The sequence below is a fragment of the Garra rufa genome, chromosome 1, assembly GCF_049309525.1.
Source record: "Garra rufa chromosome 1, GarRuf1.0, whole genome shotgun sequence".
Classification (NCBI taxonomy): domain Eukaryota; kingdom Metazoa; phylum Chordata; class Actinopteri; order Cypriniformes; family Cyprinidae; genus Garra; species Garra rufa.
The window spans coordinates 31,911,300-31,924,822 of NC_133361.1; the positions used below are offsets into that span (position 1 = coordinate 31,911,300).

The 13,523-nt window shown below is 34.9% G+C and overlaps 1 protein-coding gene across 2 annotated transcripts in view; it reads left to right on the forward strand.

The window, feature by feature from the left end:
* The window catches only part of sdk1a (sidekick cell adhesion molecule 1a), a 452,163-nt gene that overhangs the window by 291,139 nt on the left and 147,501 nt on the right, over window positions 1–13,523 (forward strand). For both annotated transcript variants that reach the window (XM_073838832.1, XM_073838837.1), the window contains exons 6-7: window positions 8,261–8,372; window positions 9,717–9,907. In XM_073838832.1, the coding sequence (XP_073694933.1) occupies window positions 8,261–8,372; window positions 9,717–9,907 (303 nt within the window). The remainder of the gene's footprint in view (window positions 1–8,260; window positions 8,373–9,716; window positions 9,908–13,523) is intronic.

Below are 13,523 nucleotides of genomic sequence, written 5' to 3' on the forward strand. Positions count from 1 at the left end.
AGTCGGTTCTTGAAATAAAGCTCTTAATTTTTATTGATGACTGCAGTGTTATTAGGGGTTAAGAAAGTCTTAATTATGATTTCAGGTGGTCTTAAATGTGGGGGACTGAAAGACAAGAATTGTGATGAAACTTCAAAAGGCTATCCATTGAATAAATATGAGCGCTGCACGTTTCAAAGTCATTTGCTGCGCTGCTTTGTGTACCATTCTGAAAGCGCCTCCTGCTGGAAGAGAAACGCGACTTGTAAATGTATTATAATACTTGATTGATAATAATTGTTTAAGTTAATATAATTTATTTATTCTTTGAAACTTTAATATTAATTTATGCAATTGCAATGCATTTTGATTTTAACAATTATAATGACTTAAATTTCATTCTTAGAATATAGCACACAAGCCATGTGTGAAGTTTTTTATGTGGATTTAGAATTTATATTTATATGTAAACTTTTTCGTGAAGTTTCCTGGAACTTTAGAGAGGTCAACTGTCTTTGTATGGAGAAAAAAAATGATAATGACATTTTTGCAATTTTTTCGGAACTGTCCCAATCCTCAGGAGCTCGTCCCGTTTTGACATGCCACATTGAATGAGTTAGCATGCTGCCCATGGGGTTAGATGTGCGAAAGAAAAAGTGAAGGCCACAGCAGGGTCTGTCCATGAAGAGATGCCAAACAAACTAACAATGAATATGGATCAAGCCCTCACACACCCAAAGCAGCCTGGGACACCGATCCTGTTCAAATCCATTTATGTGGAATCTGTCTAAATAGGACCTGAGAGCCAGCTTCTGCCTGCAGGGCCTCAGGGGCAACCCAGACCAGCACCATCACCCCCTCCTTACCAGGCAAAACAAGTGACAGAACACAAGCAGAACAAGCCCGCAAGGAAACGAACCCCTCGTGTGCCATTGACAAGCACCGGAATAGCCGCAGCTCTGTCTTTATTCACCGGCTAACACCTGCCAGCGGTTCACCTTAACACAGAACTAGCAGGCTCGAAACAGCACTTAGAATCAGAAATCGCACATCAGCTGTCAGCACGAGGTGTGGATGAGGTCAGAGCGACAGCATCAGACTCCATTGCTATTCACTTGTTTGGAAATGTTGCTTTTTTGGGGCTGCATCTGTCACACGGCATGACAAATTCGAAATGTTGTCTTGCGTTACTTGTAATATTTATACCGAAAAATACCCCCATAGTGCATAAATTATGGAACAAGCATGTGAATAAGCTTGCATTTGATTCAGAGCTGGTTCATTTAATAGACCCTCGGGTTTCTTATGTCAATCCAGCTTCCCTGCAGGTGTCAGTTGTTCACAGGCCTGAAATCACATGTCTGTCCTGAGCTTGCGGGTGGACCGCCGCTGTTAACAGCGACACACGGCATCCGCCGTCCATACTAAACCTTCCGTGTGACAACAAAGCAAATATTTGTCTCCCGGGCATTATCTACAAATGCACATATTTCCTCATATTTTCTCAGCTGTGTTCCGCGGACGCCCGGCTCGCTCATCTGGCCTTGTTTGTGTGACAATACCTTCTGAAGAAACTCCTACATGTGCCTTGAAGTTTTCTCAGTCCCTGAATCACTGAATATTTTATAGCGTTAGTGTCTTTTTTTGCCTGTCAATCTGCCAGCTGTTCTCCTTTCTTTCGATTTTTTTTTTTCTGTGTGTACTGTGGTATCAGATCACCTTTTCACGCTTCATAGGAATTCATTAGGCATTGTGTAAATTAGGGGCGACGACAGATTTAGGGGAGGAAAACAAGGACGTCTTCACCCCTCCGCTGCTATTTATCGTCTCAGCCCAATTCTCTCCAGCCTTGAAAAGGCTGTTCTGGCATGTTCCTTCACATCTCAACTGCAATTAACTGTAGGTCATGTACTTGTACATTATCTCTATTTGAGTCTCAGGGTTGATGTGATGCTGTAAAAACAGCCCCATATAGAAGCGCATATATATTGTCATTGTGCACTGTGAACCTTTTAAAATATATTATGATCTCATTTTCACATTTCAGTAATTATATAGTTTGTCCCTGCTGTATATGGGTGTTTTTTCAACTTTGTGCACTTATCTAGAGGCTCTAGAGGTAGATTTTAATTAAAACTTTTTCTTTTTGTTATATTAAAGAATTCACTTTCAAAATAAAAATTCACTGATAATTTACTCACCCCATGTCATCCAAGATGTTCATGTCTTTCTTTCTTCATTCGAAAAGAAGTTACGTTTTCTGAGGAAAACATTCCAAGATTTTTCTCCATATAATGGACTTCAATGGATATCAATGGACTGAAGGTCCAACTTGCAGTTTCAATGCCGCTTCAAAGGGCTCTACACAATCCCAGCCGAGGAATAGCGGTTTTATCTAGCAAAAAGATAAGTCGTTTTCTAAAAAAATTACTATTTATATACTTTTTAACCACAAGCTCGACTTAACTACGCAACCCAGTGTTTACAAAGTGAACGTGCAAAGAAAGTCAAATTTATATCATTTTTGTGGTTAAAAAGTTTATAATTTTTTATTTCTTTTAAAAAATGACAGATTGTTTCACTAGATTAGACCCTTATTCCTCTTAAAAATAATGGTTCCAAAATGTTTTTTTTTTTTTTTTGCAATGATGCCATAGAAGAACCATTATTGTGAAGTCTCTGGCTTTCAGTGAACAGTTCCCAAAAGAACGATTTTGAAGAACATTTTACAAATCTGAAGAACCTTTTTTGACTATAAAGAACCTTTTCTGCATTTGAAAGGTTCCACAGATGTTCAAGCGTTTATTTTTAAAAGTGTAGGATTGTGTAGAGCATTTTGAAGCTGCATTGAAACTGCAGTTTGGACCTTCAACCCACTGATCCCCATTGAAGTCCACTATATGGAAAAAAATCCTGGAATGTCTTCCTCAAAAACCTTAATTTCTTTTTGACTGAAGAAAGAGATATGAACATCTTGGATGACAAGGGGGTGAGTACATTATAAGGAAATGTTTATTCTGAAAGTGCCGTTTAAGATCACATTAAAACTTTCATTCTTTTTGCAGTTTATGAATTATTTTGTTTTGTTCCTTTTAACTGATTTTTATGTACAGATGTTTATGTAGATTATTTTATCCTTATCCCAGATCCAGACTTTCAGTCTTAAAAAATGGATATCTACCATAAAAATATTAATTATTATGTTTATAAAACAGTTAGTCTGCTTAGTTACAAAGGATACATTAGTTTATAAAATATGAAATATAAGAAAACTTTTGTGACTTTCCAGTCAAGCTGTATTTTGGTAAATTATGCAAAAAGCATAAATATTATTATTTAATTTCATGTAATCAGCCTTAGAAAGGCTAATAAATTAAGTATTTTATTCCAAAAATGTTCAAAATTCACTTCCACCACTATCATTTCCATCATAGTATAGTATAAAATGCTCTATATCACTTAAGATGTTGTGGAAATGGCCATGTGGTGGGAACTTTTATGAAAAAAACTGTATGCATGTACACTTGTGACACTGAAATAAACTGAAGAGAGTGCCCATAGTTGAAGAAACATCCCTTAATATGATTTACACAAGTGGGAAATGTTCTTACATCACCAATTGGTCCTTAAAAACAACATTTCTTGGCCAATCGTTGCCCTCGTGTTTTAAAGTTAAGGTTGAAGCTTGATGCCATAACATGTTCTACTTGTGTGAATCCCACTGTGCATATACAGTACATACTGTAAATTCACTGTTTTGGCTGGTATTTGTCCTTTCTTTTTGCCTTTGCTGCCGGACAGTGAACAAGAAGTTCCGTGGATCACATGGTAAGATGTCTTAGAAAACCAAGTTGCAAACCTCACACCAGTGGAGGATAATTGTTTGTATCTTGTTTTATCTTTGTGTACGTTAACTAAATAGTGGTATAGAAACTATTTCCACTCAGAAATTGCTAGTAAATTTCAGAAATAATTACAAAGAAATGGCAACAAACTAAACATGAAACTCTGAAGGAGACTGACTTGGTTTTTCTTATAAAACATACTGCAATCTTTCATTTATTTAGTCCTAAACACATGGTTCTCTGTTCTCCTGAATGAAGTGTCTTGGAGTTTACAGCTAGAATTCAATTAAATGCCATTTCTGCTCTGTGGACACCATCAGACTTTTGGCGTTCGTGAGAAATAATTGATTTACAAGCAGTTTAATGAATTCATAATGAATGTTGAGACTTGAGGCGGAGGAAGATCGTGGTAGATTTTCATACTACACACATTTCATATTCAACTCACCTTAAAGGGATAGTTTGCTTAAAAATGAAAATTATATTATCATTTATCATTTAAATGATGACAGAATTTTCATTTTGGAGTGAAATATCCCGTTAGTGTGCCTTTGTGGACTTGGTTAGACAAAATAATTGCTATTGAAGTAATGCAGAGAATTACTTTGACTCAGACCCTTGGCTAGCTATTCAAAGAACATATTCAGAAGCCCAGGAACAGACCTAATACAATTATTTGAGTTTCAGCCTCAGCCGAGATAAGAAGCATACACGGAAAAAGAGATAGAGTAACCTAATATTCATAAACGAATAGATAAAGGACGAAGCTGAGGAACCAAAGCTCCTTGAATATAGAAACTGATATCTGGCTCATTTGTCCAATGGTGGTCATGTGGTAAAAAGAAGGAATTGTGCTGTTTACCCCATCCCTGAGGAATTTGGTTAGATTATTGCCTCCCATGGCCACAGGTGAGGCAACATATCCACTGAAGCAGAAGTAAGCAACCAGAGGATCCCCTGAAACACACTCCACTCCTCACATATGATCACACCACAGGATTTTTTCTCTCCCTGCTTCAAAAACAAACATGAGTCTTCCAATAATATCTTAATGTATTGCAAAGGGTTGCCCCATCTGCAAATACAGAGGGAGGGAGGGAGGCCCATGCGCCCCACGCAATCTGTTTTGGTCTCGGCTGTTACCGACACAAAAGACCGCAGGAAATTTAGTAATAAGAAGCACATTTCTATTTACACTGTGTTCGAGATTTAGTTCAAATTAGCATCACGTTTGCGATTTTTGAGAATTCTAAAGAACTCCATGGATTTTTATTGATGTTTTTAGTGTTTCATTTCACTGAAACATTTGGGTCCGTCCACATGATGTAGAGAAGTTTGTCTTTTCTGTCAAGAAATACTTCAAGCTTGCAATATTGTAATATTTGCCGGAATTGTAGCCTAAAGTACAAACATAAATCATAAAGCGAAATGCAATCTTTAGCAGTGACCTTTAATATTCTTTTTGTGAATATTAAAGGTCACTGACAATATTCAGATTAAAGCTGGGCCAATTTTTCAATTAAACCATTACATTTGGTTCTCTCCATCCTGAATATGTGGTTATGGCCTCTGCACGGTCCTTGACATATTTAATAAGTCACATCAGATGCTATCTGTAATTGGAGCAGCTTGTCCCTTTTAGGACACCTAGAGTAGCGCATGGAGTTCCCATTTTTGACAGAGTTCAGCAGCTCCTTCATGCATTTCGCCAAATTCGACATCAAAGGCTTGACTCCAGCATTCGACTTAGTTATTTAAGTCCTCATTATCATAAGGTTTCAATATTTTAGATATTCTCTAATTTTCCTCTGGAAAGAATGAAACCGATTTAACAGGCAGTATTTAATTTTTCACTATTAGACTAGAGATGTGCTTGGGTCATTTTAAAAATGGAAAAAGCGTATTTTCATGCAAGAATGATTTCGCATAACAGCCGCAAGAGGGGGTGGGGGGAGGGAATCCCATCGTTTGGAGCATGTTACGGGACCACTGCCAAAAGATTAATTATTCAAAACATTCTGTTTCAGGCAAGCATAAAACATAAAGAGCTGAACTCTCTGGCTTTTGTCTTTTTGAGAGTGGTAATACCGTAACTCGTGTTGGCTGATTTAGTGTAGAACTCGCTTAATGTTTCCTATGTGAAAACTGCTTAAACTTGCCTAGCATGGTGAAACTGTTAGGCTGGTTTGTTTTGATAGGTTTGTGGGTACTTTGGGGACCACCAAAACAAACTTAATCGAATTGACCAGGCTGAAAGACCAGCATTCAGGCATTTTAGAGCCAGATGTGCAGTTGAAGTCGAAAGGAAACACGATGCATTTAGAGCCGGGGGGTGAAAACTTTTAGAATTTGAAGATCAGGGTAAATTTAACTTATTTGGTCTTTTGGGAAACATAAGTATCTTCTGTAGCTTCCAAAGGGCAGTACTAAATGAAAAAATATGATATTTAGGCAAAGTAAAAAAAAATCTATTCAAAAGATCTTAATTTTGTTCAAAAGTTTACACCCCTGGCTCTTAAAGGAGTAGTTCACTTTCAGAACAAAAATGTATAGATAATGTACTCACCCCCTTGTCATCCAAGATGTTCATGTCTTTCTTTCTTCAGTCGTAAGGAAATTATGTTTTTTGAGGAAAACATTTCAGGATTTCTCTCCATATAATGGACTTCTATGGTGTCCCCGAGTTTGAACTTCCAAAATACAGCTTCAAAGGACTCTAAATGATCACAGCCAAGAAAAGAAGGGTCTTATCTAGCAAAACGATTGGTTATTTTACAAACAAATACAATTTATACATTTTTCAACCTCAAATGCTCGCCTTGTCTAGCTCTGTGTGAACTCTGTGTATTCCGGTTCATGACAGTTAGGGTATGCCAGAAAAACTCCCATCTCATTTTCTCCTGCAACTTCAAAATCACCCTATATTGCTGTTTTACATTTTTTTGTAAAGGGTGTTTGATCTTATTTGCAAGTTTACTTTGTAAACACTGGGTCGGTACTTCTGCAGCGATGTAGGACAATTTTGATTTTGGAGGAGAAAATGAGATGGGAGTTTTTCGACATACCCTAACTGTCATGAACTGGAATACACAGCATTCACGCAGAGCTAGATAAGACGAGCTTTGATATTAAAAAATACATAAGTTTAGGGATGGGCATTTCTGATCATATTTCATTTCGATTAATCCACAGGTTTGAGAAACGAGTACTTAATTAATCGGGGGGTGGAGTTTAAGCAAGGGGCAGGGCGTTTGCGTCACAGTATACAGTAAACATTTAAAAGAAATAACAGCGTGAGGTGAAGCTGAAGCGCTTTTTCTACATGACGCATTGTATATAAAATTAATCACATAGCCTAGATACATAAATATGAAAATGTTATATTACAAATTGTATTTATCTACACAAAATGCATGTGAGCTTGAACTACGTGCCAATGATAAAGTAGTGGATGTGCTTCTCCCGTTACTTTAAAACAACGGCAACTGAAGCCGCGCAAATTTTTAGAGTCAATCGATCGTCATTTTCATGCTCGATCGTCGCCGATGGGTTCGAGTAATCGATTAATCGAGTACTCGTGCACATCCCTACATAAGTTGTAAATGTTTTTAGAAAATAACTGATTGTTTCGCTAGATAAGACTCTTCTTCCTCAGCTGGGATCATTTAGAGCCCTTTGAAGCTGCATTTAAACTGCATTTTAGAAGTTCAAACTCGGGGGCACCATAGAAGTCCATTATACGAAGAGAAATCCTGAATTGTTTTCCTCAAAAAACATTATTTCTTTACGACTGAAGAAAGAAAGTCATGAACATCATGGATGACAAGGGGGTGAGTACATTATCTGTAAATTTTTGTTCTGAAAGTGAACTAGTCCTTTAATGCATCGTGTTTCCATCTGAAGCATCAGTGAGCATTTTGAACCTTCAGTGATAGTCGCATATGAGTCCCTCAGTTGTCCTCTGTGTGAAAAGATGGATCTCAAAATCATACAGTCATTGTTGGAAAGAGTTCAAATACACAAAATGCTGAAAAACCAAATAACAAGTGGGACCTGAAGGATTTTCTCAACAGCGGGCAGTTTAGCTGTTCAGGACAAACAAGGGACTCATGAAAAACTATCACTGAACAAATAAACACAGCTGTGGATCATTCAGGTAACAACACAGTATGTAAACTTTTGAACGGTATCATTTTTATAAATTCAGCTATTATTTTCTCTTGTGGACTATATGTAAATGTCTTTTAAATGAAATATCCTACTCAGTCAGTATTAAATAAAAAATAGCATTTTGTTTGATCCCTCTTGTTATGGTAAAATAATTAACATTTTGCAGATTCTGCAAGGTGTATGTAAACTTTTGACTGTAGAAACTTTTTCAACTGTAGATCTAAAGGTCTTCTTTTCCTTTCCCATTACTTTTCTCTCCTGTTTAGATTCAGAGGCCCCTGCGGACCCTGTGGCTCCAGTGATTGTAATCCCACCCCGAAACACTTCAGTGGTGGCCGGGGTCAGTGAGGCCACTTTGGAGTGTGTTGCTAATGCGCGGTGAGTACAGATATATGGACACATACTGTTCCCAGCGGGAGTACATTTCATTTGATATTCATTTACCTCTGACAAGTTCACAACCATCAATATTCAGACTGTCTTAGTCCATTTACCATTCATTTCAAAGCCATTATTATAATAGTTGCTAAAGTAACAGTTAGAGTGCCTTGACCATATTTTTTCCCAGAAAAAAATGTTGATAAAAGCAGGATATTTAAAGATTTTGAAGTTTGCAAGAATTTTTAGTTGTTTTAAAAGTCTCTTATAATTGCAAAGGTTGCATTTATCAAAAATGCAGTGAAAAGCAATGTTGTGAAATATTTATACAATTTAAAATATATTTTATTTTACAATTCGGTCTAATATGCCGATTTGTAAACAGTGTCTTTACTTGAGAGAAGTGTATGTTAACTGCATACAGTTTCGACTAATGGTTGGAAAACTTTCAGATCTATTAATAACACACAATTAATTCTTTAACTGGGCAAATAAACCAACTGTAAACAGCCGTTAACAGAAGCCAGAGACGCTGAAGATGAACGCAGGAAGAAAATACTGTAGCAGGCAGATCAAGCTCACTATTCATACGCAAAATATTCAAAGAAAATCTTAAATGCTGAAATGGGAGTGGGGGTTTATATGAATGTGTCTCTGAGAGAAACTGACTGTCTTCAGAAAAGTTTAGAGGTGTTTTCTTATCCTCTTACCTCTGTATAATGCATATTAATTTAGTATTTAAAATCCCTACGCTGCTTTATTTACAAAGGTAACCAAAGAAACACTGTATTACTGCTGTTTCATAAGCGCCATCTGCTGGTAGAGAGTGAATTTGCATTCTCATTTGGCCCATCTGCTGTTTTTCTTTTGTTCTGATGTTTTGTGTAGCATAATATCACAAGGCTAAGGTCAGACCATTCTGTTTTTGCTTTAAATTTTGAAATTATACAATCTAATTTACATCAAAAACTGCTTATGCTCTCTATATGTGGCATGTTTGTTTGGATCGATTAAAATGCAGTGGTTCTGCAACTTTTTTATGCATTCTGATTCATGTAAGGCACAGTCTGGGAAAAACCAAGATCTTTTGATACAGATTTTTGGTCAAACCGCCTAGCACTATGTTCTTGCTGAATAAAAGTATTGATTTCTTTTTTTTTTTTAAATCTTACAGATCAAAGCTTATGAACAGTAGTGTATGCTTCTAAATTATTTGTAAAATTTAGACAAATTTTAAAATTTTGACAAAACCTTACATATGTTGCCTATCTCTGACTAGTTTAAATCAGCAGAATTGGCAGAATTTCAGTACACACTGTATTTCTGCACTGTTGTTTTCCACAGTCCGGTTGAGAAGCTCAGTTTGGTGTGGCGGAGAAATGGCGTGGAAGTGGCCAGCGGCGTGGGCTCCTTCGGCCGGCGCTTGACCATCATCAACCCAACGAGTGCCGACGTGGGCATGTACGTGTGCGAAGCCTTGCTTTTGGACAGCAGCGTGAAGCCTGCGGAGGCCAGAGCTTTCCTCTCCATCACAGGTGAAACACCTCATCCAATAAAAGCTCCATTTCTTCTCTCCGACACAATGCTTTCACAGCCGTGTGTCTGCAGAGAAAATCCACCGTCTTAATGGTTCCACTCAGTGGGGAGTGATGAACAGCAAAGCCCTCTGATAGATATAGCACTACATTACTGCGCATAAAACCTGAAATTACACACTGTATTAGCTGAGCTAAGAGCTTTTAGGAGAGCCTCAGGCATTACAGCTATCGGTCACAGCGCTCTATGAGAATATCACTAGGTAATACTACACATTAGGATCACCCTGAATACACACCGCTGAAGTGCCATCAGACCAATTTCCAAGTCATTTGATTTACTTAATAACAGAAAGGGCACATAATTTGTAGTCTTTTGAAATAGCGGTGTGCAAGGAGATAAATGTTGGTGTTATCATATCTTTAGGACAGCTCTGTGTGTAAAAAAAAAAAAGGATCTTCAAACTTAGCTGTGTGTTACGTCAACTCAATTAACAGAATATAATTCTTATAATTTCTTGATTTAATGTAGTCATATTTTATATATAAATATTTAGAAAAAACTTGGCTACTCTTGATTTAAATTCCCTTTACAGTGTAATTATAGATTATAAGTGTTAATTTAATAATATTATATTGTATTTATTTTAAATAAATAAAATAAACAAATAAATAACAACAACATTTATTATTATTGTCATTATTATTAATGATATTAAATGAATTGTTATTATTGTTAGTAATTATTATTAACTTTTCCTTGATAATATTCTGTTTAACAATAATGAGACTTACAATGTCAGATTTATAAGAACAGTAATTGGTTAATGTAATTAATAATAATATTTTTTGTTAATAATAATAAGAATGTGTATATACATTAATATTTATAAAAGTTATAATAATATATAATTATTAAAATGTTAATTTAATGATAGATTATATTAGATATATTTTAAATAAATAAAATAAACAACAATAACAAATAAATAACAACAATATTTATTATTTTTATTGTCATTATTATTAATGATATTAAATGAATTATTATTATTGTTGTTGTTGTTATTATTATTACCTTTACCTTGATAATGTTCTATTGTACAATAATAAGATTTATAATGTCAAATTTATAAGAACAGTAATTGATTAATGTAATTAATAATACTTTTTGGTGTTTATAATAATATTAAGAATGTGTATATACATAATATTATAAAGTTATTATAATATATAATTATTAAAATATTAATTCAATTATATTATATTTATTTTAAATAAATAAAATAAAAAGCAATAACAAATAAGTGACAATATTTTTTAATTGTTATTATTAATAGTATTATTAATAATATGCTAAAAAGATAACGATTAAATAAATTATTATTGTTGTTGTTGTTGTTATTATTATTATTACTACTACTACCTTGTCTTTAATAATAATCTGTTGTACAATAATAAGATTTATTACACAGCTCTTTGGAATGCTTGATTCTGATTGGTCAGTTGAGACATTTGCAGGTTCGTTCTTTTCAAATAATCACCGCTCCAAAGTAATAACGCATAGCCGGTACTACTTGTATGTTTAAAATCCCTCCGTGCCAACAAAGATTACCGTTTGGCGCCATCTTGTGACAAACACTGGACAACCACAATTAACAATGGAAAATTTCGACATTAATCTATTTAAATTGTCTTTCTAACGTACATAGTTTGAATGTTAGTCACGTGGTACTATATCGTTTCGCGGAAGGATAAAAATGTTAATTTAAAACAAATATGCCAATAAAAGATTTCAAATTCAGATTCATGTCCAGTTTTCTTCCTTATGTGGCAAGTAGCCGTGTAATAAGCGGGATAATGTACAGGCAGCCGGTAGTTATCGCAGAAATAAGCCCCTTCAGTGTGATACAAGATCCTGATCACACTGTCGGGGCTTATTTCTGCGATAACTACCGGCTGCCTGTACATTATCCCTTACTTATAATGTTAGATTTTTAAGAACAGTAATTGATTAATGTAATTAATAATAATATTTTGTGTGTTTATAGTACTAAGCATAATGTGTTATTATAATATATAATTATTAAAATGTTAATTTAATGAAATTGTATTATATAATTATACTTTAAGATTAAACAAATATTAATACATTGATTTTTTTATAAAATATATAATTAATACATTATAATCATGAACAGATTTTTTTTAACTGCAAGTGTAAGACCTAAAATTTTTTTTTTTTTTTTTACTGTAGCACTTGAGAACCATGTACCATGCCAAAATGAAATTTATTGCCCAATTTTGTCTTCATCTCTTAGTAAGAGACAGCAGCATGCAACATGATTCTCAATTTCTCAGTGATGTGTTTCTAAATGATTTAGCTTTAATGTTTTCAGGCTACATTCAACAGTTTTTCTGTCTTTGCATATATTTAACACATGCTGAGTATATGCAGTTTGTCCACCTCGTCTCTGTAGGGTTATATATGGAAACCCATTGAGCTAAACAGCATTTTAAATATTTATGCCTACTCTTCACTTCACATCGGTGTCCATTTGAGAGCCCAGCTGACAGGTGTTCTGAGCTCCATGTGAAGTCCAATACATATGTATAGACAGACGGATCCGTAACGGGAGGAATATATTGCACTGGGCAAGAGTAGATGTGAATTGATAAATGTGGGCTGTCAGTGTGGAGCTGCGCATAAGTCAGAAGCTTAGTGACTGGGTGTCTGAATTATATTCAAGATCTCTAAGTGTGCATTTATTCATCTGCTTATTTGGGTAAAAGATACACTTCAGAGTTGTGATGCTCTGTGAGATTCTCTCAGATAACATGCATCACAGTTCCGTCTCCCAAGCGAAAACTCTACAATAATGTCTCTTTTAAGTTGTACATCATACGCGATTCATTCCTTGTAAAACTATTAAAGAGATCTATGAAATAGCTCATAGAAAATAAATCTGTGAATGTGCTTTCCCACCTTGATTTTAATGATTAAAGCATCTAAATCATCCAAAGCATCTAAAACTGATTAAAGGATTTTTTCCCCCCAAAAATTTACATTTAATTCATCCTCATGTCAGTTCAAATCGATGTTAGCCTATATCATTTAATTTTCAGTGAATAATGAGTGTGTAATATCTGCACTACTCCCCTCATCTGGCATTGGACGGGCAAACATATAGCCCCGCCAGAATGCTCAAGCAAACAAATCCATGTTTTTCAAAGTTTTAGAGTGATTATACTTTTGGAGGAAATTAAACTACGAATGGTTGATATATAGTTGCTTTTACACAATAATGAAAAACACTGAAGATGAATAAGTAAAAATTTTAACTAATACCAGTCAAAAGTTTTTGAACAATAAGATTTTTTATGTTTTTTAAAGAAGTTTCTTCTGCTCACCAAGCCTGCTTTTGTTTGATCCAAAGTACAGCAAAAGCAGTAAAATTCTGAAATATATTTAGTATTTAAAATAACTGTTTTCTATTTGAATATGCTGTCAAATGTAATTTATTTCTGTGATCAAAGTTAAATCATCAATTTCAGCATCATTACTCCAGTCTTTAGTGACAAATGACTCTCAAAAATCATTCTAATATGCTGATTT